Below are 26,038 nucleotides of genomic sequence, written 5' to 3' on the forward strand. Positions count from 1 at the left end.
TTGAAGAGCTGTTTGGATGGTTATGGAAGATGAATTTTCGACCAGATCCTCTATGAATGTACCGCGGACGGCGAAGGAGTCCAAGTTCTTTGATGATGGGGATATTAAATCTAGGTGTGGTTGCGAGATGTAGTCCACGAAGTTGCGAGCTGGAATAGCGGAGTGCCATTCTGACATTAAATGACTGGAGGCCCGTTGCTCTCCCCATCTTCAGTAAGTGTTTTGAGAGACTCGTCAGAGATTACATCGGCTCTGTGCTGCCTGCCTCATTGGACCCGCTACAATTTGCATATCACAGCAACCGTTCTACAGACGATGCTATTGCTTTCACCCTACACGCTGCTCTCTCCCACCTGGAAAATAAGAACACCTATGTGAGAATGCTGTTTGTGGACTACAACTCAGCATTTAACACCATAGTGCCTGCCACACTTGTTGTGAAGCTCCAGACTCTGGGACTAAACAGATCTCTGTGCAGCTGGATCCTGGACTTCCTGACTGGCAGAAGTCAGGTGGTCAGAATGAGAAACAATACTTCATCCCCGCTGACCCTCAACACTGGTGCTCCTCAGGGCTGTGTCCTCAGCCCACTCCTGTACTCCCTGTACACACACTGATGTCACACCTCTTCTTCCTGAGACAGCTGAGGAAGTTTGGAATGAGCCCCAGCATACTCAGAACATTCTACACCTGCATTATAGAGAGCATCCTGATGGGCTGCATCACTGCCTGTTTTGGAAACAGCACCGCTGGCAACCGTAAAGCTCTGAAAAGGGTTGTGTGAACTGCCAGCCACATTGTTGGAGGTGAGCTTCCCTCCCTCCAGGACATCTACACCAGGCGGTGCATAAGGAAAGCCCGGAGGATCATCAGTGACTCCAGCCACCTATCCCATGGACTGCTCTCTCTGCTGCCCTCAGGAAGACATCTCCGCAGCATCCGATCCCGCACTAGCCAACTGAGGAATAGCTTTTTCCCTCAGGCTATCAGACTGATGAACATTCAGAACTAATACACCCTACAGCACCCTAATGCATACTAACACAATATGGTATGCCACACACTGCACTTTAACTCCAACAGTTCAACACTGGACTATACATACACACTGCATTTAATACAATAAACTACCTGTTACCACCAGATACCATCCGATGCACATCCATGACATTTCTGTATACAGTTCACGTACACTCTGTTGTAACTTAGCATATTTTCATGCGTGTATATGTTTACAGAATGCAGAACGTGTACATTCTGTGTATAGTGTACACTGTATAGTGTATATAGTACATTGTACAGTGTAGTGTATAGTGTACATTCCGTGTATAGTGTTTAATCTGTAGGGCTAACTGTGTGTATGTACATATTGCGTATAATGTGTAGTGTTAACTGTAAGTTTGTCTAATAGTACACTGTGTGTATTGACCATATGTATGTGCATATTGCACACTTTCACCTGTTGAAGTCTGTTGGTTATATGTTAACTGTTTCTGCAATTTCTGGAGCAAGCTCCCAAGAATTTCACTCACCAAGTGCTGCTTGACTTGACTTTTTATGAAAAACTTAATTCAAGAAACTCCTCTGTGAGCACTTAACTGCATCATGCTGACTTGGGGAAAAAATCCTTCTTCTATGCTTTCACTATTTCTTAAATCCCTCCTGGTTTCTAGTTTGCATGATCCTTGACCATGTTTGAAACTTTGCATTATTAGAACTTTTATTGATTCAAGACTAATCACTTGTTGAATTGCTCATTTTGAAGTAAGTTTGGATAAAAGTGTCTGGTAAATGAGTCTTTTTCAACATATTAGGTATACAAATAAAAGTTAATATGTGCATATTTTTAAATAAGTTGGAATCTATTATTTTATGATTTCTAGTTTCTTTCTAATAAATTCTTTCATTCTCTTTTTGTTATGCATTTTAAAATCCAAGTGATCCAAACGCATAGCACTTGTGTAAGATAGTATTCAAGTGGAGCATCATTTACTGTGAACTGAGATGCTCTTAGACACAGATGGCACTCTGTTCTAGCTTGTGCTCTTCTAAACAATGTCTGAAACTTTGTATTACAAGCACTTCTTGTGTTTACTTGCCTCTTTATGATGAATCACTTATTGTATTCCTCATTTGTAAGTGTTTTGTAAATGGATAAATGTAAATGTATATAAAAATGTAAAACACCAGATTGTGAACTGCGAGTTTTATAATTTTAGAAATTACACTAAGCCATACTGCATTCTCACAAACTGGTGACGTAGACAATTTCAAATACAGTCCAGGGAAGATCAGTTTTTAATGGCACTTGATGCCTGGTGAGTGGTAATTCTAAACCCTGGCTTAGATGCCATGGTTGTTCAGCACACAGCCACTAGATGGTGCGGCTAGCTTTTGCAGTGCTGTGCAGCGGAGTTCATGCATGGAATCAATTTTTCATCACAATATTTCAACATTTGTTTTCTTCTCAGGTGTACACAGTCAAACGGAGTCATATTTCTCAGGTTGAAAAATGAGTATAATAGGCATCTGTATAAATATGGGGCAGGGGGATTACAACCCTGAAAATTACATGCCTGTTTTTTTTTTCATTTATTATCTCTTGTTCTAACATTCCATTGAGAGCATATGCCAACTTTGGTGACACAATTTTAAAGTCATTATGATAGCATTTTGTTAATTATTTTATGGTAAACCATTTACCTCAGAATCTCCAGCTGACAGTTTGTTATCTTCAGTCCATCAGAAAGAAGCTTCACTCCAGAATCCTTCAGATCATTGTTACTCAGGTCCAGCTCTCTCAGGATAGAGTTTGATGACAGTAGAACTGATGACAAACTCTCGCAAGACTGTGCAGTGAGAATACAGGACTGTAGCCTGTGTAGAGAACAACAAAAATGTTTTTTAATTTTCTTATTTTTTTTGGTTTACATTCTGGAGCACACTTGCAAAAACCATTGACTAGTGTCCCATAGACTGCCAGGTAAGCTACACTGTCAAGGTCCAGGAAAGTGTGAAAAGCTTTGTCAGAATAGTCTATCTGCCATTAGTGGTTCGACCATAACGTACGAGCGACGAGAATACTTTTTGTACAGGAAAAAATTAATAATGACTTTATTCAACAATGCCTCTCCTCTGTGTCTCTCCAAATTAGCGTAGTGCCATTTTGAGAAATCTGAGCAGTACGCAGGCAACGTATGGTCCTCTGTGTCAGCAGTGCCACAAGGATATGTTTTTTTTTTTACGTGGATTTACATTTTGGTTTGAAAAAAACTGCATCAGCGCAGTGCGGCTGACACAGAAGATAGCTGCCTGTGTCCAGCTCAGATTTGCCAATATGCTGCTGACACTGATCTGGAGAGACACAGAGGAGAGGAATTGTTGAATAAAGTGGTTATTTTTGTTTAACAAATATATTAAATCAGTCCTGAAACAATCCAGAAAAGCAATGGGTTGAAAGCCACATGTCCCATGAGTTCATATTATAAATTTGAAGAAGATAAAATTAAAAATATGTTTCCTGCAAACATTTTTCTGAAACTATGTCTAGTCCTTTTCTCCCTCCATCCGGCACATTCTCAGAAATTATTTTCCCAAATTCAAATAGTAACTGAATAATTACTGAATAATTTGGTCTACATGTACAGTTTATGTACATTTGGAAATAAGACACTTTGAGCTTTAACTATCCACCAACCAGAGTTGATAATGTTCATAAAGATAAACAGATGTTGAAGTACCTTGAAAAAAATGTGTACCGCACTGAATGTTTATTTATTTTATATACATACATCAAATCAAACCTGAGCAATCCAGAAAAGTAATGATTTGAAAGACACATGTCTCCTGAGTTTATATTTCAAATTTGAGGAAGATATCATGATGTTTCATGTAAATATTTTTCTGACACTACCTAGTAGTTTTTCTGGCTGGCCATAAAAATCAGCATTCACTCTGATGGCCAGAAATACAGCATTCAAACTTATGGCCGGCCATATAGTCAGTAATTACATTCAATGGTAAAAATAATTTGACAATGACAATGACTATGTTTACATGGGTACAAATAATGTGATTGTTTCCAGTAATTAGAGTAAGCACTTAATCGCATTACGATGTTTACTTGTCAGGAGCAAAGCGCTTCACTTCCGTTTACATGCGATTTCCATTATTCATATTATTATTCACAAAATCTCGCGAGACTTCAGAATAAGCATGGCAGATGATATGCAGGAAGAAATTCCTATTTTCCGAAATCCATATCCCGCAAAAATACAGGAATCCATTGCTCATCTCTCTAGCTGTCGCTAAGAAAGTAGTTCTCCAAAACTGGAAATCAAAAAAATCTTGCCACATCAAACACTGGACAAATTTAATCTTAGAATACATTTCAATGGAAAAACACAGTGCACACAGAAGGAAGCAATCATCAGCCTTTGAAGACACCTGGTCCCCATTTTTGACATTTCTTAATACCACACAAACATAATTACAAGCCAAATGTACATTACCAGATATATACCTCACTACTTTCGTTATGTAAGTTTATATATTCTTTTTTTTTCACTTTTGCTTTTGCCCTTGCAGCTATCACTTCATACATACATAGGCATACAGTATCCACACCTATGCATAACATGTTTCCATATTTTTTCTAACATCCACTAGGGCTGTCTTATATATATATATATATATATATATATATATATATATATATATATATATATATATATATATATATATATAGTTACAGTAGATTAATGGAATTAGTTAATGCACTTTCTTTGTACTGCTTTATGTTATGTTATGTAAAAAAAAAATATATATATATAAAAAAAAGGCAGAAATTCCAATGATAGTGTTTCTGATTGGATATTTTTTCGTTTAACCTGATAATCTCCAGAGTGTGCACACGTTTGTCCTTGGGGTTCCCCCCACACATCTGCATTTCTGATCATAAATATTAAACATGTTGAATATTTACGATCATGTTCGGACACTCTTAACACACCTCACACCAAGGGAAAATCTGATAAAATCTGTAGAACCATCAAGATAATCGCGACATAGCTAGGATTGTGGGAAGGGGGAAATCAGCCCCAAATCAGCCCAATTAGCTTTTGGTGTGTACCCAGTGTTAGTGAGCGCTGTTTTAATTGATTTACAACAGGTGCAAAACACTTTTGTGTGGTTGTATTGCATGCTTTGAGTGGCAGTGTTAGATCCACTGGTCACGTTGTGCTTTTTTGTTTTTAAAAAAACACAGCCTTCACACTCTTTCCATCGAACACAAATTTGGTAGCCAGTTCTTCTGTTGGACCTTTTTGCTGTCACATGCCTAAAAATGTCAGTTTCAATGTTTTCTTCCATCAGTGTACTGCATTATGTTCATGTTGTGCAACATTGACAACATAAACTCCCCAAAAATGTGACGTTCACTTTTCCGCCATAGTTTTTAATCTGCGTATTGTATATGTCACATCAGTGTGTATGTCATGAGCACATGCACACTTTGGTCAGAGTGGCAGTAATGGGATTAAGGTATTAATATGCCTGTATATTTCAATTAAAATCGGTGTACGCCACCTTTGTTTATATGATGATGCTCGCTGCATTTATGAGATTTATTTAACATTAAGATAAAAAGGATTAAATTTACATGATGTAAAGTTCAATCACAGTTTAATCGCTATCCTGCCAAAATCTCATTATAGTGTGAAAATATATTTGCAATGACCCCATTTGAATTAGTTTGAACCCTTTATTGTTATGCTCAACCATTTGGTAGATCACTTTTTGAGTCCCTATATCTTATTGAAAAATGTGTGGAACTGAACACAAGCTGACTCAAAATCTCATACCAACGAGAAACAAAGGACTGCTGCATTATTTGCCTCACAGAAACCTGGATGTCTGCAGAGGTTCCAGACTCAGCCATCAAGCTTTCAGGGTTCAGAACGAAAGAGGCGGGGGTGTTTGTTTCTTTATCAACAACTCGTGGTGTGATGAAAGAAACCTACACTCCATTAAATCCTTCTGCTCCCCTGATCTGAAATTTCAAACACTTCTGTGTCGACTATTCTGGCTACCGAGGGAATTTACAGCAATCATTATCACAGCTGTTTACATTCCCCCTCAGGCTAGCACAGACCAGGCACTCAAGGAACTGTACGGGAATATAAGTGAGCCGGAAACCATGTACCCAGATGCAGTGTTTATTGTTACGGGGGACTTTAACAAAGCCAACTCCAGAACAACAGCGCCAAAATATTTCCAACACATCAAAATCAACACGCGTGGTGATCATGCACTGGACCACGTTTATTCTCCTTTCCAGGACGCCTAAAACCGGATTAGCTACATAACATTTATGCTCGTTTCGAGGCTCACAACCCCGCCCACACAGAGAGCGTTCCCACAGCTGCTGCAGAAGATGTGAGTGCACTCTCCGTCTCTGTCGTGGATGTAACCCGATCCTTCCGACGGGTAAATATCCTAAAGGCTGTGGGTCCCGATGGCATCCCAGGCCGTGTGCTCCAAGCATGCACATTCCAACTGGCCGGTGTTTTCACAGACATTTTCAACCTCTCCCTTTGTCTGTCTGTGGTTCCCTTGTGCAAAAAAATCTACCATTGTGACCATACCAAAGAAAAACAAAATCACATGCTTATATTACTGGAGGCGTTGCCCTCCCCATCTTCAGTAAGTGTTTTGAGAGACTCGTCAGAGATTACATCTGCTCTGTGCTCCCTGCCTCATTGGACCCGCTACAATTTGCATATCACAGCAACCGTTCTACAGACGATGCTATTGCTTTCACCCTACACACTGCTCTCTCCCACCTGGAAAATAAGAACACCTATGTGAGAATGCTGTTTGTGGACTACAACTCAGCATTTAACACCATAGTGCCTGCCATACTTGTTGCGAAGCTCCAGACTCTGGGACTAAACAGATCTCTGTGGAGCTGGATCCTGGACTTCCTGACTGGCAGAAGTCAGGTGGTCAGAATGAGAAACAATACTTCATCCCCGCTGACCCTCAACACTGGTGCTCCTCAGGGCTGTGTCCTCAGCCCACTCCTGTACTCCCTGTACACACACTGATGCAGTGCTGAAGAAGGCACAGTAGTGCCTCTGCTTCCTGAGATAGCCGAGGAAGTTTGGAATGAGCCCCAACATCCTCAGAACATTCTGCACCTGCATTATAGAGGGCATCCTGATGGGCTGCATCACTGTCTGTTTCGGAAACAGCACCGCTGGCAACCGTAAAGCTCTGAAAAGGGTCACATTGTTTGAGGTGAACTTCCCTCCCTCCAGGACATCTACACCAGGCGGTGCATAAGGAAAGCCCCGAAAATCATCAGTGACTCCAGCCACCCATACCATGGACTGCTCTCTCTGCTGCCCTCAGGAAGACATCTCCGCAGCATCCGATCCAGCACTAGCCAACTGAGGAATAGCTATTTCCCTCAGGCTATCAGACTACAGCACCCTAATGCATACTTACACAATATGGTATGCCACACACTGCACTTTAACTCCAACAGTTCAACACTGGATTATACATTTACACTGCATTTAATACAATAAACTACCCGTTACCAGCAGATACCATCCGATGCACATCCATGACATTTCTGTATCCAGTTCACGCACACTCTGCTGCACCTTAGCATATTTTCATGCGTGTATGTTTACAGAATGCAGAACGTGTACATTGTGTATAGTGTACAATGTATAGTATATATAGTACATTGTACAGTGTATGGTGTACATTCCATGTATAGTGTTTAATCTGTAGGGCTGACTGTGTGTATGTACATATTGCGTATAATGTGTAGTGTTAACTAAGTTTGTCTAATAGTACACTGTGTGTACTTGTTACGACCCGGCTCAAAGTCATACTATAAAGAGGACAACTGACAAGCTGATTTCAAATAAAGAAACTGTAAGTTTATTTAAAATTAAACAAATAATGTCTAGGGTTCGAACGCAAGATAATTAAAGTAAATATCAACACAAAATCTAATCAATAAACAGTTGGAAATGAGGTTGGTAGAGTTGTGGAAATCATATGGGAACACACTCAAGAACCCACTCTTCCAAAAAAAAAAAAAAAACCCAAATGAGAGCGAGAACTAGGCAAAATTCAGGAGCTCCTCAAATAGTTTGCCACAGGTGCAGCTGATCTTCATTAGAGCAATCCCGCCCACCAAGAAGGAGTCAGTCCTAGAACTCAAAAGATAAAAAGAAAACAGGGGCAGGGATGTAACATCTCCACCCACAAGAAATTAAATAATCTGGATTATTTAATACAATTAATAAACATAACCCCAAAATGGGGAAAAATAAATCTACACCAATTTAAATAGAAGAGAAAAAGATACCTACTAGTAAATGGGAATTCAGCAAGCACAAAGGGCCACATTTATGAAAGAATTCATATTTAGAAATCGCCCTAAGGTCACAGGCCGGAACATTACACACGAGACCTTTTCCTTTCCTTTAATGTGATGGAGTTTGTTTCTGCAATCATATCCTTTAAGAATTAATCTCATTAAGCGCTAGTTGGTAGTACAACTACGCTGTAAAAAGACTAAAGGATTGTGATCAGTCATCACCTTAATCGGACTGCCGCTGCCCAAATAAACCTCAAAATGTTGAATAGCCAAAATCAATGCCAAAGCTTCCTTCTCAATTACAGAATAGTTTATTTGATGGATATTGAACTTTTTGGAAAAGAAACACACTCGATGTTCAACCCCTCAGTCATCGTCCTGCAAAAGAACTGCACCAGCACCCTTTTCACTGGCATCTACCGCCAGTTTAAAACGGGTCTCGAAATTTGGGGCTGACAAGACAGGGGCATTCACCAACAATGCCTTGGCATTATCAAAGGTCTGCTGACAATCGGTCGTCCACACAAAATCTTTTTTTGGACTTAAGTCAGTAAGAGGGCTCACTACACTTGCAAAATTTGGACAAAAAGCCTGATAATAGCCAGTCATTCCCAAAAACCTTCTCAAATCCTTACGAGACTAAGGCACAGGAAAAAGGTCTATAGCTTCCACTTTAGCACGAATTGTTCGTACCGGACCCACAATTTTGCCCAAATAATTGATGGTGGCTTTGGCAAATTCACACTTGGCCAAGTTAACAGTCAGATTAGCGGCTAACAAACAATCTAATATAACCTTTATTGGAGTTATACGACTACTCCAATCAGAACTATACACCACAATGTCGTCCAGATATGCCTCACAGTTTATCAACCCTGACATCACTCCATTGACTAATCTCTGGAAAGTAGAAGCAGCATTTTGCATGCCAAAAGCCATAACCTGATATTCCCATAACCCATCTGGGGTCACAAATGCAGAAATCTCTTTGGCTCTGTCAGAAAGAGGAACCTGATGGTTTAGATCCTACCTGTCCGATCGCTACCATTTTGTTACCATTTTCTTAAATGGGGTGTCATCTCATTTATCATCAGTAAAATATGGAGTGCCACAAGGATCAGTCCAAGGTCCCCTTCCATTTTCAATAAACATGTTGCCCCTTGGTAATATTATTAGAAAATACGGAATTAGCTTCCACTGTTATGCTGATGATACTCAGCTATCTCTCTCAACAAGACCAGATGAAACTTCCCAATTATCTAAGCTAACTGAGTGTTAAAAATGTAAAAGATTGGATGACAAATAATTTTCTCCAATTAAATTTGGATAACACAGAGATATTAATTATTGGACCAAAAATACTACACAGAATCTTGTAGATTACAATATGCAACTAGACGGCTGTACTGTTACTTCCTCTACAGTCAGAAATCTGGGTGTTATATTATACAGCAATTTGTCTTTTGAAAATTATATTTCCAATGTTACAAAAACTGCATTCTTCCATCTTAGAAACATTGCCAAGCTACGAAACATGTTATCTGTTTCTGATGCAGAAAAGCTAGTTCATGCATTTATGACCTCTAGACTGGACTATTGTAATGCACTTCTAGGTGGTTGTCCTGCTTGGTCAATAAACAAGCTACAGGTAGTCCAAAATGCAGCAGCTAGAGTCCTTACGAGGTCAAGAAAATATGATCATATTACCCTAATTTTACAGTCTCTGCACTGGCTACCTATTAAGTTCTGTATCTTTTACAAATTATCATTACTTACCTATAAGGCCCTAAATGGTTTAGCTCCTGCATACTTCACTAGCCTTCTACCACGCTACAACCCATCACGGACCCTAAGGTCACAAAACGCTGGACTTTTGGTAGTTCCTAGGATAGCAAAGTCCACTAAAGGAGGTAGAGCTCTCACATTTGGCTCCCAAACTCTGGAATAGCCTTCCTGATAATGTTTGGGGGTTCAGACACACTCTCCCAGTTTAAATCTAGATTAAAACGCATCTCTTTCGCCAAGCATACGAATAATGTATCTTTTAAATTGTGAGTGTAGTTGCATCTGATCAAATGTGCATTTTTATTCATTAGCTTGGGTTAAACTAATTTTACTTTGTTGGATCAGCAGCTATGCTAATGATGTCTCTATTTTGTTTCTATGTTTTGCCACCACAAGCTCCAGTCTGGATCCAGAACACCTGAGAAGAGATGATGCTGACCCTCAGAGGACCCCAGATGATGCTAACCTTGATTTAACAAACAGAACTAACAATTATTGCTAAATGTGTGACTGCATCATATAATAACTATTAATTACTAATATTAATAGTTCATCGTCTAGCTGACTACATCTTGTATTTATTTTTTCTAAAATCCTGTCAAACGTGCACAAACTACTAGCTACTACTAAATATTGTAGAAACATAATTTTCTGTAAAGTTGCTTTGTAACGATTTGTATTGTAAAAAGCGCTATACAAATAAACTTGAATAAACTTGAACCTGCCAGTAGCCCTTCAACATATCTAACTTGGTCACATAACTGGCAGGCCCTACCCGGTCAATGCAATCATCCAATCTAGGTAAAGGATAAGAATCTACTTTAGTTAGAGCATTTACTTTACGGAAGTCTGTACAGAACCTCTGAGAGCCATCAGACTTGGGTACCAAAATGTATGGCGAACTCCAGGCACTTTGGCTTGGTACAGCGATACCATGCTCAGTCATATAGGTCACCTCTTTGCTCAATAGTGCACGCTTTTCAGGACCAACCCGGTATGGATGTTGTTTCAGGTGCTGCTCCTGTGAAACATCAATATCATGCACCACAAGATTCGTTTGGTTAGGCACATCTGGAAACAAAGGAGTATAGGAACTAATCAGTTCTACAAGAGTAGACCTTTCCATCGGAGGCAAATGAGAGAGATGAGCCTCAAGATTAAAGAGAATTTCAGAGTTATTTAACCGATGTACAGGTACTTGCACATCACCAAGTTCCTCCGGAAAAACAGGCACACACGGTAAAACAGCCACGTTATTGGTTAATCCATCAGAGTTTCTGGCTCTAACAAAGTACTCCTTCAAGATATTAATATGACACAAATGACTATGTCATTTCTACGCCAGGCAGACGTAAGCGTAATGTAGATCAACAACCTTGCGTTCAATGGTGTAAGGCCCTGAAAACTGTGCCTGTAAATGACAAACCATGTATAGGAAGCAACGCTGGAACTTGATCTCCTACTGAAAAATCCAGCTTCTTAGCCCTCTTGTCATACCAGGCCTTCATCTTTTTCTGTGAGCCAGCCAAATTAGTATGAGCAATTTCACAGGCTTTACGAAGCCGATGTCGAAAATGACTAACATAGTCCGGCAGATTGGAAGAATCAGATGCCTCCGCCAGCCATTTCTCCTTAAACAATTTCAATGGGCCACAGACATTATGGCCAAAAACCAATTGAGCAGGACTAAACCCCAGGGAATCCTGTACAGCCTCTCTGGCGGCAAAAAGCATGAAATGCACCCCTTCACCCCAGTCCCTCTGGAACTCAAGACAGTAGGTTCTTAATATGACTTTCAGGGTTTGATGAAACCTCTCAAGGGCTCCCTGGGACTCTGGGTGGTAAGCACTAGAATGGCAAGATGAAATACCCAACTGATCCAGCACCTGCTCAAAAATTTTGGACACAAAATTGGACCCTTGATCAGACTGAACAGTTTTTGGAAGCCCGAACATTAATAACTTTAGCAAGGCCTGTACCACAGCGGGAGCGGTTATCTTCCTTAAAGGAATGGCCTCAGGGAAGCAAGTAGATGCACACATAACGGTCAACAAATACTGGTGGCCGCGTTTGGTTTTAGGTAATGGACCAACACAATCTACTAAAACTATAAAGGTATAGTTTGGTTGGGTTTACCGGTTACCTGGCAAATATGGCATTTCTTACAATAAGAAACTACATCTTTTTAAACCAGGCCAATAGAAATTCTGCAATATACGATTATTGTCTTATTTATAAATATGTCTTATTTATACCAAGATGTCCGGCCTACTACAGTCATGCGCTAGCTTGAGAACTACACGAAAAACCTGAGGTACCACGACCTGAAAAACATTGCACCAGTCATCTTGTTCAGACAAAGATCGAGGGCACCATTTTCTCATTAGTACCCCGTCCTTCTGGAAAAACCCAGATGACAACTCATTCACCTCTTGCTCCGTACTCAGTTCATTTAACAGAAGACAAAGAAGAGTCTTTACGCTGTTCTAAAATGAGCTGATCCCTTGTAATCAATGATTTTATGTAAGGAATATCTTGGGATGTTTCTAACACTTCCTTACCGATCATTATCTCAGATTCAACAGACCCATCTTTATCTCCACCCTTCCAATCACACTCCCCAAAAAAGGTATCGCCAAATTAAAATTTGTACCCCCTTCAATGGTGGAACTAGAAGTCTGTTTAGACATAGCCCGTGTCACCGCACATACTGAAAAAACATACTGAAAAAACAAAAGTCTGAGACAACTCAAAGCTCTCACCTGATATAGGTGCTTCGGTAACTTGAGGGCTAGGAATAACTTTAACTCCTGCCAAATCATTGCCAATTGAAGGGGTTTCCTTCATTTTGGGCAAAGAAGGTAGCACTCCTACTACTACCTGACCAGAGACCAAGGGTGACTTCATACCAATGCGATGTAAAGGGACAATGGTACAGCCCATTTCAACCCCCGTTACCAAAACTTTAGCACCTGTATCAGTCTGATCAGACTGATTAACGATTGTGCAGCTCCCTTGTCCCTGAGAATACTTACCGGAACACCACCGTCCTGTCCTGATAGAGGGACAACTACAGTTGTTAAAAAAAGGAGTATAATCAGTGGAACCATCACTACTTTCAATGTTCTCCCCCTTTGGAGAATGGCGCTCAAAACACTCTTCACTTGGCAAAAGGGGCAATTGGCATGCAGTAGTTAACCCCACTGGCTTGGTAGATTTTGCTTTCTTATTGAGAACAAAGCACTCCGATATCTTATGACCTGGCTTTTTGCAATAGAAACAAATATTATTTGCCTTTACAGGAACTGCCTGAAGTTTCCTAGGAGAGGTTGAACCAGAACTAGATCCGGCCATGACCAACTTACTTCGACTCCGATAGAAGTTTCTTTTTAAGTCACGATTTCCAAACAACCCTTTATGGGTTAGAGAAAATTCATCAGCCCTAGTGGCTGCATCACACAACTTTGAAACCTTCTGTTCATTCTAGTAAGTAACTAGACCTTCTGGGAGACAATTCTTAAACTCTTCTAAAAGAACCAACTCCCTGAGCTGTTCTTTGGTCTCAACCTGCTTAGAAGCACACCACCTATCAAACATGTTCCCCTTTTCTCGAGCAAACTCTACAAACATCTGCTTCTCACTTTTAAAGTAATTTCAAAAGCTTTGACGATATTGCTTCGGGCACTAACTCGTAAGCATGGAGAATGGAGGTTTTAACAGCATCATATACAGCACTCTGTTCTAGACTAAGTGCTGAATAAATCTCTTGAACCTTACCCGTAAGCACACATTGTACAAGCAGCGTCCAAACCTCTTTAGGCCACTTCAGTGTAGTAGCAACTCTCTCAAAGTGGGAGAAACACTTCTCTAACTCTTTTTCAGAAAAAGGAGGAACCATCCTTATATGCTTCCCAATATCAAAAACTTGCTCTACCCTTTGAGGAATCTCAGAGGGAACAACAAAAGGTGAAACAGGCGGTTGGCCCTCAGGACTCAGACCTGCCAACTCCAGCTCCATTTTTTTTTAAGGTCAAAAGCCCACTCACGCTCCCTTTCCTGTCCCTCCAATTTCCTAATCTCAAGTTTTCCCTGCAGCTCTTTCACCTCACTAACTCCAAGGACAACTCTTTTTCCCGTAACACCATCTCTTTCAGCTTGACTTCACTGCCAACAATGGGACCTGGCACCTGTAATTTTCCACCAAAAACGTTCTTTTCCTCTAAAGTGCCCTTTAAACTTTTTAAGGTCGACGCTTTATGTCTCTTATCAGCACTAGTAAGCTCGATATCATAATGAGCAGCAACCAACAACAGCTTCTCTTTAGTGCACTTTTCAAGTGCTTCCTCAGAAGGCTCTTTCAAAAAAACTTCCACATTAGAAGCCATAGCTAAACTCTACACCTTCCGAACAGTAGCCACTTTAGGAGTTCCCAAAAACACCACAGTATCCTTTCAAATATATTTCACAAAAACAAGGATTCAAACTCTTGACCAACTCCATTTCCACACAACTACTAAAAAGGTGATTTTAATCTGCATCAGTCAACAAGTCAATCACTTACCTGAACACTATATAGGTTTACAAAAAACCTCTCAACAGGTAACATGCTAACACGATGGTAATCTTCAAAAAGAAACCTCCCCATAAATCACCAAAATCATGCATAAATTGCTGACCACATTCAACAACCTAGCATGCTACATCACCACCACGTTACCCAACACATTGACATACCAAAAACTTTGGTTACTGGTGCAAAATTACTTACCAACCTGAAGTGGGAGTGAGAAAAAAAAAAAAAAATCCTGCTCTCTCAAACATAACTTTTCACAAGTTCTCAACACTAAACAATGATGCTAAACAAAACACCACTGAACATGGTTATCTTAAACAGCAACTCCGATACACTTATATATATATAATAATCCAATGCCCCTTTCCACACTCCACTCAACAAATAAAACCTCAAATCCAAACCATTATTGATCCCGGAAAAGGCCCCAATTTATGTTCCAACCTGGCTCCAAGTCATAACATAAAGAGGACAACTGACAAGATGATTTCAAATAAAGAAATTGTAAGTTTATTTAAAATTAAACAAATAATGTCTAGGGTTCGAACACAAGATAATTATAGTAAATATCAACACAAAATCAAATCAATAAACAGTCAGAAATGAGGTTGGTAGAGTTGTGGAAATCATATGGGAACACAAATTCAAGAACCCACTCTTCAAACAAAAATCACAAAATCCAAATGAGAGAGAACTAGGGAAAATTCATGAGCTCCTTAAATAGTTTGCCACAGGTGCAGCTGATCTTCATTAGAGCAATCCCGCCCACCAAAAAGGAGTCAGTCCTAGAACTCAAAAGATAAAAAGAAAACAGGGGCAGGGATGTAACAGTACTAACCATATGTATGTGCATATTGCACACTTTCACCTGTTGAAGTCTGTTGGTTATATGTTAACTGTTTCTGCAATTTCTGGAGCAAGCTCCCAAGAATTTCACTCAAGTGCTGCTTGACTTGACTTTAAGAAAAACTTAATTCAAGAAACTCCTCTGTGAGCACTTAACTGCATCATGCTGACTTGGGGTAAAAAAAATCCTTCTATTCTTTCACTATTTCTTAAATCCCTCCTGGTTTCTAGTTTGCATGATCCTTGACCATGTTTGAAACTTTGCATTATTAGAACTTCTTTTATTGACTCAAGATGAATCACTTGTTGAATTGCTCATTTTGAAGTAAGTTTGGATAAAAGTGTCTAGTAAATCAGTCTTTTTCAACATATTAGGTATACAAATAAAAGTTAATATGTGCATATTTTTAAATAAGTTGGAATCTATTATTTTATGATTTCTAGTTTCTTTCTAATAAATTCTTTCATTCTCTTTTTGTTATGCATTTTAAAATCCAAGTGATCCAAACGCATAGCACTTGTGTAAGATAGTATTCAAGTGGAGCATCATTTACTGTGAACTGAGATGCTCTTAGACACAGATGGCACTCTGTTCTAGCTTGTGCTCTTCTAAACAAAGTCTGAAACTTTGTATTACAAGCACTTCTTGTGTTTGCTTGCCTCTTTATGATGAATCACTTATTGTATTCCTCATTTGTAAGTGTTTTGTAAATGGATAAATGTAAATGTATATAAAAATGTAAAACACCAGATTGTTTTTTCAAATTTCAAATACTGTCCAGGGAAGATCAGTTTTTAATGGCACTTGATGCCTGGTGAGTGGTAATTCTAAACCCTGGCTTAGATGCCATGGTTGTTCAGCACACAGCCACTAGATGGTGCGGCTAGCTTGTGCAGTGCTGTGCAGCGGAGTTCATGCATGGAATCAATTTTTCATCACAATATTTCAACATTTGTTTTCTTCTCAGGTGTACACAGTCAAACGGAGTCATATTTCTCAGGTTGAAAAATGAGTATAATAGGTATCTGTATAAATATGGGGCAGGGGGATTACAACCCTGAAAATTACATGCCTGTTTTTTTTTTTCATTTATTATCTCTTGTTCTAACATTCCATTGAGAGCATATGCCAACTTTGGTGACACAATTTTAAAGTCATTATGATAGCATTTTGTTAATTATTTTATGGTAAACAATTTACCTCAGAATCTCCAGCTGACAGTTTGGTATCTTCAGTCCATCAGAAAGAAGCTTCACTCCAGAATCCTTCAGATCATTGTTACTCAGGTCCAGCTCTCTCAGGATAGAGTTTGATGACAGTAGAACTGATGACAAACTCTCGCAAGACTGTGCAGTGAGAATACAGGACTGTAACCTGTGTAGAGAACAACATTTTTTTTTTTTTATTTGCTTATTTTTTTTGGTTTACATTCTGGAGCACAGAAAACTTGCAAAAACCATTGACTAATGTCCCATAGACTGCCAGGTAAGCTACACTGTCAAGGTCCAGGAAAGTGTGAAAAGCTTTGTCAGAATAGTCCATCTGCCAATAGTGGTTCGACCATAACGTACGAGCGACGAGAATACTTTTTGTACAGGAAAAAAATAAATAATGACTTTATTCAATAATTCCTCTCCTCTGTGCCTCTCCAAATTAGCGTAGTGCCATTTTGACAAATCTGAGCAGTACGCAGGCAACGTATGGTCCTCTGTGTCAGCAGTGCCACAAGGATATGTTTTTTTTACGTGGATTTACATTTAGGCTTGAAAAAAACTGTGCATCAGCGCAGTGCAGCTGACACAGAAGATAGCTGCCTGTGTCCAGCTCAGATTTGCCAATATGCTGCTGACACTGATCTGGAGAGACACAGAGGAGAGGAATTGTTGAATAAAGTGGATATTTTTGTTTAACAAATCTATTAAATCAGTCCTGAAACAATCCAGAAAAGCAATGGGTTGAAAGCCACATGTCCCATGAGTTCATATTATAAATTTGAAGAAGATAAAATTACAAATATGTTTCCTGCAAACATTTTTCTGAGACTATGTCTAGTCCTTTTCTCCCTCCATCCGGCACATTCTCAGAAATTATTTTCCCAAATTCAAATAGTAACTGAATAATTACTGAATAATTTGGTCTACATTTACAGTTTATGTACATTTGGAAATAAGACACTTTGAGCTTTCACTATCCACCAACCAGAGTTGATAATGTTCATAAAGATAAACAGATGTTGAAGTACCTTGAAAAAAATGTGTACCGCACTGAATGTTTATTTATTTTATATACATACATCAAATCAAACCTGAGCAATCCAGAAAAGTAATGATTTGAAAGACACATGTCTCCTGAGTTTATATTTCAAATTTGAGGAAGATATCATGATGTTTCATGTAAACATCTTTCTGACACTACCTAGTAGTTTTTCTGGCTGGCCATAAAAATCAACATTCACTCTGATGGCCAGAAATACAGCATTCAAACTTATGGCCGGCCATATAGTCAGTAATTACATTCAATGGTAAAAATAATTTGACAATGACAATGACTATGTTTACATGGGTACAAATAATGTGATTGTTTCCAGTAATTAGAGTAAGCACTTAATCGCATTACGATGTTTACTTGTCAGGAGCAAAGCGCTTCACTTCCGTTTACATGCGATTTCCATTATTCATATTATTATTCACAAAATCTCGCGAGACTTCAGAATAAGCATGGCAGATGATATGCAGGAAGAAATTCAAATTTTCCGAAATCCATATCCTGCAAAAATACAGGAATCCATTGTTCATCTCTCTAGCTGTCGCTAAGAAAGTAGTTCTCCAAAACTGGAAATCAAAAAAATCTTGCCACATCAAACACTGGACAAATTTAATCTTAGAATACATTTCAATGGAAAAACACAATGCACACAGAAGGAAGCAATCATCAGCCTTTTAATTGATTTACAACAGGTGCAAAACACTTTTGTGTGGTTGTATTGCATGCTTTGAGTCGCAGTGTTAGATCCACTGGTCACGTTGTGCTTTTTTGTTTTTAAAACACACAGCCTTCACACTCTTTCCATCGAACACAAATTTGGTAGCCAGTTCTTCTGTTGGACCTTTTTGCTGTCACATGCCTAAAAATGTCAGTTTCAATGTTTTCTTCCATCAGTGTACTGCATTATGTTCATGTAGTGCAACATTGACAGCATAAACTCCCCAAAAATGTGACATTCACTTCTCCACCATAGTTTTTAATCTGCGTATTGTACATGTCACATCAGTGTGTATGTCATGAGCACATGCACACTTTGGTCAGAGTGGCAGTAATGGGATTAAGGTATTAATATGCCTGTATATTTCAATTAAATCGGTGTATGCCACCTTTGTTTATATGATGATTCTCGCTGCACTTATGAGATTTATTTAGCATTATTTAGATACGAAAGATTAAATTTACATGATGTAAAGTTTAATCACAGTTTAATCGTTATCTTGCCAAAATTTCATTATAGTGTGAAAATATATTTGCAATGACCACATTTGAATTAGTTTTAACCATTTATTGTTATGCTCAACCATTTGGTAGATCACTTTGTGAGTCCCTATATCTTATTGAAAAATGCATGGAACTGAACTCAAGCTGACTCAAAATCTCATACCAACGAGAAACAAAGGACTGCTGCATTATTTGCCTCACAGAAACCTGGATGTCTGCAGAGGTTCCAGACTCAGCTATTGAGCTTTCAGGGTTCAGAACGAAAGAGCTCACAGGGAAAAGCAGAGTTAGGGGTGTTTGTTTCTTTATCAACAACTCGTGGTGTGATGAAAGGAACCTACACTCCATTAAATCCTTCTGCTCCCCTGATCTGGAATTTCAAACGCTTCTGTGTCGACCATTCTGGCTACCGAGGGAATTTACAGCAATCATTATCACAGCTGTTTACATTCCCCCTCAGGCTAGCACAGACCAGGCACTCAAGGAACTGTACGGGAATATAAGTGAGCCGGAAACCATGTACCTAGGTGCAGCGTTTATTGTTACGGTTTATTGAACAATAGCGCCAAAATATTTCCAACACATCAACATCAACACGCGTGGAGATCGTGCACTGGACCACTGTTAAACAATCTCTTTGAGCCTCTGCAATCAGGCTTTCGTAAATGACATATTACAGAAACAGCTCTGGTTAGGGTCACCAATGACCTGCTAATCGCCTCAGACTTTGGCTGTCTTTCAGTTTCGATCCTACTTGATCTCAGTTCCGCTTTTGACACTGTTGATCACTCAATATTAATTACTCGTCTTGAAACTGTTTTTGGGGTACTGCTCTTAATTGGTTTAAGTCCTACCTTTTTGATCGGAAGCAGTTCGTTGCCATGGGTGGATTTAGATCTGAGGTTAATGTTGTGCAGTCTGGTGTCCAACAGGGGTCAATTTTGGGCCCTCTTCTTTTTAATATTTATGTTTATCCTCTTGGCCAGCTTTTGAGATCTCTTGGTCTAAAATTCCTCTTCTATTGCAGATGATACCCAGATCTATATTCATTTTAGACCTAATGAAATTGTGCCTGTTAATTTTCTTTCTGAGTGTATTTCTAAGATGAAGGAATGGATGACGGATAATTTTCTTTGTCTTAACAGTGAAAAGACTGAGATTATGCTTGTTGGTTCAGCCTACCATCTACGCAAATCAGAGCTGGCTGTTCTAACTCTTGTTGGCACAAATGTGGCGTTTCAAACAAAATTGAGGAATCTAGGAGTAATTTTCAATGCCAAGCTAACGTTTGAGCCACATGTTCTGAATACTGTTAAAATTTCATTCTTCCATCTTAGAAATATTGCCAGATTGCGTCCAATGCTATCGTTTACTGTTGCTGAGAGATTGATAAACACTTTTGTGTTTTCCCGTATTGATTACTGTAATGCCTTGTTAGCTGGCATGTCAAAATCTACCTTAAACAGAATGCAGGTCTTACAAAATTCAGCTGCCAGAATCCTTACTAGAACTAATATACATGATCATATTACTCCCGTTTTGGAGTCTTGGCACTGGCTTCTCATTAGGTTTAGGGTGGACTTCAAAATTTTGATGCTTACTTACAAGGCACTGCATGGTTTAGCACCTCAATACTTGACAGAGCTTTTATACTCCTAAACGTGATCTTCGTTCTTCGGAATCTGGTCTTTAAACTGTTCCTTCAACTCGTTTAAAATCAATGGGAGACAGGGCTTTTTCTTCATTAGCTCCAAAACTTTGGAATTCTCTACCGATTAAAATTAGGCAGGCTAAATCTTTTGGTATTTTCAAATCACAGCTTAAAACTCATTTTTTTTTAGGTTTGCTTTTAATTGATCTATTGTCTTTTTTGTTTATTTTACAGTGCATTACGTCTTTTTGTGTGCTGTATTTTCTTTCTTCTTTGCTGTTTTAATTGTTTCTGTACAGCGCTTTGAGATGTACATTTAAAGGCGCTATAGAAAATAAAGGTTATTATTATTAAATTATTATTATTCTCCTTTCCAGGACGCCTAAATATCCCTCCCCCGCCCACCTTACAGCAAATCGGATCACTCTTCCATTCTGCTGCTGCCTGCTTATAGGCAGAAACTGAAACGGGGAGCACCCACCCTCAGGACAATCCAATGTTGGTCGGACCAATCAGACACTATACTACATGACTGTTTTGATCAGGTGGACTGGGACATGTTCCGGGCAGCGTTTGATGATGACATAGAAGTGTACTCAGAAACGATAATGTGTTTCATCAGGAAGTGTGTAGAAGATGTAGTGCTGACAAAAACAATCCGCATCTACCCCAACCAAAAACCATGGATTAATAGCAATGTTTGGACATCCGCTTTTAAATCCAGGAAAGCTGATGATCGCAAACAAGCCAGTTACGATCTCAGAAAATCCATCAAAGCCACAAAAAGACAATACAAAAACAAAGCTAAAGAACAATTCAACACCAACGATGCAAGAAGCATGTGGCAGGGCATCAACAACATCACAGACTTTAAAGGGAATAAACCAGCTTCTGTGAACATCGCCGCCTCTTTACCGGATGAGCTACATAACATTTATCTTCGTTTCAAGGCTCACAACCCCGCCCACACAGAGAGCGCTCCCGCAGCTGCAGAAGATGTGAGTGCACTCTCCCTCTCTGTTGTGGATGTAACCCGATCCTTCCGACGGGTAAATATCCTAAAGGCTGTGGGTCCCGATGGCATCCCAGGCCGTGTGCTCCGAGCATGCGCATTCCAACTGGCCAGTGTTTTCACAGACATTTTCAACCTCTCCCTTTGTCTGTGGTTCCCTCGTGCTTCAAAAAATATACCATTGTGACCATACCAAAGAAAAACAAAATCACATGCTTAAATGACTGGAGGCCGTTGCCCTCCCCATTTTCAGTAAGTGTTTTGAGAGACTCGTCAGAGATTAAATCTGCTCTGTGCTGCCTGCCTCATTGGACCCGCTACAATTTGCATATCACAGCAACCGTTCTACAGACGATGCTATTGCTTTCACCCTACACGCTGCTCTCTCCCACCTGGAAAATAAGAACACCTATGTGAGAATGCTGTTTGTGGACTACAGCTCAGCATTTAACACCATAGTGCCTGCCATACTTGTTGCGAAGCTCCAGACTCTGGGACTAAACAGATCTCTGTGGAGCTGGATCCTGGACTTCCTGACTGGCAGAAGTCAGGTGGTCAGAATGAGCAACAATACTTCATCCCCGCTGACCCTCAACACTGGTGCTCCTCAGGGCTGTGTCCTCAGCCCACTCCTGTACTCCCTGTACACACACTGATGCAGTGCTGAAGAAGGCACACCAGCGCCTCTTCTTCCTGAGACGGCTGAGGAAGTTTGGAATGAGCCCCAGCATCCTCAGAAAATTCTACACCTGCATTATAGAGAGCATCCTGATGGGCTGCATCACTGCCTAGTTCGGAAACAGCACCGCTGGCAACCGTAAAGCTCTGAAAAGGGTCGTGCGAACTGCCAGCCACATTGTTTGAGGTGAGCTTCCCTCCCTCCAGGACATCTACACCAGGCGGTGTATAGGGAAACTTTAACTCCAACAGTTCAACACTGGACTATACATACACACTGCATTTAATACAATAAACTACCCGTTACCACCGGATACCATCCGATGCACATCCATGACATTTTTGTATCCAGTTCACGTACACTCTGTTGTACCTTAGCATATTTTCATGCGTGTATATGTTTACAGAATGCAGAATGTGTACATTCCGTGTATAGTGTTTAATCTGTAGGGCTAACTGTGTGTATGTACATATTGCGTATAATGTGTAGTGTTAACTGTAAGTTGGTCTAATGGTACACTGTATGTATTGACCATATGTATGTGCATATTGCACACTTTCACCTGCTGAAGTCTGTTGGTTATATGTTAACTGTTTCTGCAATTTCTGGAGCAAGCTCCCAAGAATTTCACTCGCCAAGTGCTGCTTGACTTGACTTTAAGAAAAACTTAATTCAAGAAACTCCTCTGTGAGCACTTAACTGCATCATGCTGACTTGGGGAAAAAAAAATCCTTCTTCTATGCTTTCACTATTTCTTAAATCCCTCCTGGTTTCTAGTTTGCATGATCCTTGACCATGTTTGAAACTTTGCATTATTAGAACTTCTTTTATTGACTTAAGACGAATCACTTGTTGAATTTGCTTATTTTGAAGTCAGTTTGGATAAAATTGTCTGGTAAATCGGTCTTTTTCAACATATTAGGTATACAAATAAAAGTTAACGTGCATATTTTTAAATAAAAATTTTATATGCAAATAGTTGGAATCTATTATTTAATGTCATATTTCTCAGGTTGAAAAATGAGTATAATAGGCATCTGTATAAATATGGGGCAGGGGGATTACAACCCTTAAAATTACAGGCCTGTTTTTTTTTTTTTTTTTTAATTTATTATCTCTTGTTCTATAACATTCCATTGAGAGCACATGCCAACGTTGGTGACACAATTTTAAAGTCATTATGATAGCATTTTGATAATTATTTTATGGTAAACCATTTACCTCAGAATCTCCAGCTGACAGTTTGGACTCTTCAGTCCATCAGAAAGAAGCTTCACTCCAGAATCCTTCAGATCATTGTTACTCAGGTCCAGCTCTCTCAGGATAGAGTTTGATGACAGTAGAACTGATGACAAACTCTCACAAGCCTGTGCAGTGAGAATACAGGACTGTAGCCTGTAGAGAACAAAAAAAAAATTATTTGCTTATTTTTTTTGGTTTACATTCTGGAGCACAGAAAACTTGCAAAAACCATTGACTAGTGTCCCATAGACTGCCAGGTAAGCTATACTGTCAAGGTCCAGGAAAGTGTGAAAAGCTTTGTCAGAATAGTCTATCTGCCATTAGTGGTTCGACCATAACGTTATGAAGCGACGAGAATACTTTTTGTACAGGAAAAAAATAAATAATTACTTTATTCATTATTCATTACTCAGATTTGGAGAGACACAGAGGAGAGGAATTGTTGAATAAAATGGTTATTTTTGTTTTTTTCACGTACAGAAACTATTCTCATCACGTCATAACATTACGGTTGAACCACTGATGGGAGATGTAGTCTTCTGATGACGAATTTCATACCTTTTATGGACCTTGACACTGTTACTTATTAGTCTGTGGGACCATCACAGGCCTCCCGATTTTCATCCAAAATATCTTAAATTGTGTTCCGAAGACGAACAAGCTTTAACTGGATTTGGAACAACATTGAGGAAAATGATTAATGACAAAAAATTCATTTTGGGATTTAATAAGGCAAGACACTGCAGGTAAATAGGGTAAAAATATGAAAGGGGGGGGTGAAATGCTATTTCATGCATACTGAGTTTTTTATACTGTTAAAGAGTTGTATTCCCATGCCAAACATGGACAAAGTTTCAAAAATTAAGTTGTACGTTTGAAGAAGTATTTCCGGTTTGTCACAAGTTTTGGAAAGTTTTTTTCGAGTATGGATCTGTGTGACATTAGATGGAGCTGAATTTCCTTATATGGGTCCTAAGGGCACTTCTCCCGGAAGAACGCGTGCTCCCGTAGAGCAGAGCAGAGACATTCGCTGATCAGAGCGAGAGACATTCACTGATCAGAGTGAGAGCGAAATGTCACAAAAGAATTGTGTTTTTGGTTGCGAGGGGAAGACAACCCTGCACAGATTACCAAAAAAAAAAAAAAAACATTAAGGGACCAGTGGATGGAGTTTATTTTTACAGATCATCAACGGAGTTGTGCAAGTGTTTTTGTTTGTTCCCTGCATTTCGAAGATGCTTGTTTTACAAACAAGGCCCAGTTTGACGCCGGATTTGTACATCGTTTATTTCTTAAGGATGATGCAATCCCAACGAAAAAGGGTCACGATCGTGTGTTGGAACCGCATGCGGTGAGTAAAACTGCTTCAAATATCTCTGTGTTGTTAACTTAGCTATCGGCGTGTAAGCACATCAAGTAAACCTTGTACACCTTTACAGAAAAAAAAAGACGACATAAAGTGGAACTTAGTAATTTTCCAAAACCGCTAAGCAAATATATACAGTTTCAATGCATACTACATAGAAACGTCCTGCTGTAGTCGTTGTTGCTGCTGCTCTCGTTCAGTTTCAGCCTCGGGATCTGATTCTGGATCATAAATAAAATGCTGAATCTGACTGTTAGCCATGGTTTGTTCTGGATGATGGGTTTTTTCCTCACAGTAATGTCACAACTTCCAAACTCTCTCAACGAAAAATGTACTCGCACTCGTGATTCTTTAGCTCTGCCCACACGTCACGCTTACAGCCGCTCGTGTTTTTCAGAAAAAAATCGGCACAGACTATTTTTCTCTTATAAATATAATAAAACTAAAGACTTTTTGGATATATGAAGGATGCAGTACTACTCTATAGGTACTCAAGATTAACAGGATATTGAGTGAAAACCAGCATTTCACATCCCTTTAACTAATAGTTATCACCAAGCTTCTTTCTGATGGACTATCGTCGCTGTTCATTCACCCCCCCCCCCCATCTCCTGAGTCTCGGTGCTGGCAGGAGTTGTAGATGGGAGGGAGTGAATGAACAGTGCTCTCTTCCTCCCTCAATATCCATGGCGGAAGTGCCATGAAATCTGAAGAGCAAGGCACTGAACCCCAATTTGCTCCCCAGGCACTGGATCTATAGCTGCCCATTGCTCCAGGTGTGTGTTCACAGTGTGTTTGTGTATGTGTGCCCACTTCTCCTGGTGTGTGTGTTCACAGTGTATTCACTTCTCACTGCTGTGTGTCTGCACTTGAATGGGTTAAATGCAGAGCACCAATTCCGAGTATGGGTTACCATATTTGACAAATGTCACGACTTTCACTTTTTTTCACTTTCAATTACCCAGCTGATTGATTACAAAGATGTTATATTAAAAT

General features: G+C 39.5%; 1 protein-coding gene across 6 annotated transcripts in view; it reads right to left on the reverse strand.

The window, feature by feature from the left end:
• Nucleotides 1-26,038, reverse strand: part of LOC127966948 (NACHT, LRR and PYD domains-containing protein 3-like) — a 75,581-nt gene that overhangs the window by 21,527 nt on the left and 28,016 nt on the right. Inside the window, exons 6-8 of one of the 6 annotated variants that reach the window (XM_052568285.1) lie at nucleotides 23,656-23,829; nucleotides 16,807-16,980; nucleotides 2,704-2,877 (exon numbers count right to left, since the gene is read on the reverse strand). In XM_052568285.1, coding sequence (XP_052424245.1) covers nucleotides 2,704-2,877; nucleotides 16,807-16,980; nucleotides 23,656-23,829 — 522 coding nt within the window. The remainder of the gene's footprint in view (nucleotides 1-2,703; nucleotides 2,878-16,806; nucleotides 16,981-23,655; nucleotides 23,830-26,038) is intronic. The other 5 variants (XM_052568288.1, XM_052568287.1, XM_052568286.1 and 2 more) reach the window with 5 other exon arrangements.

This window comes from Carassius gibelio, chromosome A4 (assembly GCF_023724105.1).
Source record: "Carassius gibelio isolate Cgi1373 ecotype wild population from Czech Republic chromosome A4, carGib1.2-hapl.c, whole genome shotgun sequence".
Lineage (NCBI taxonomy): Eukaryota > Metazoa > Chordata > Actinopteri > Cypriniformes > Cyprinidae > Carassius > Carassius gibelio.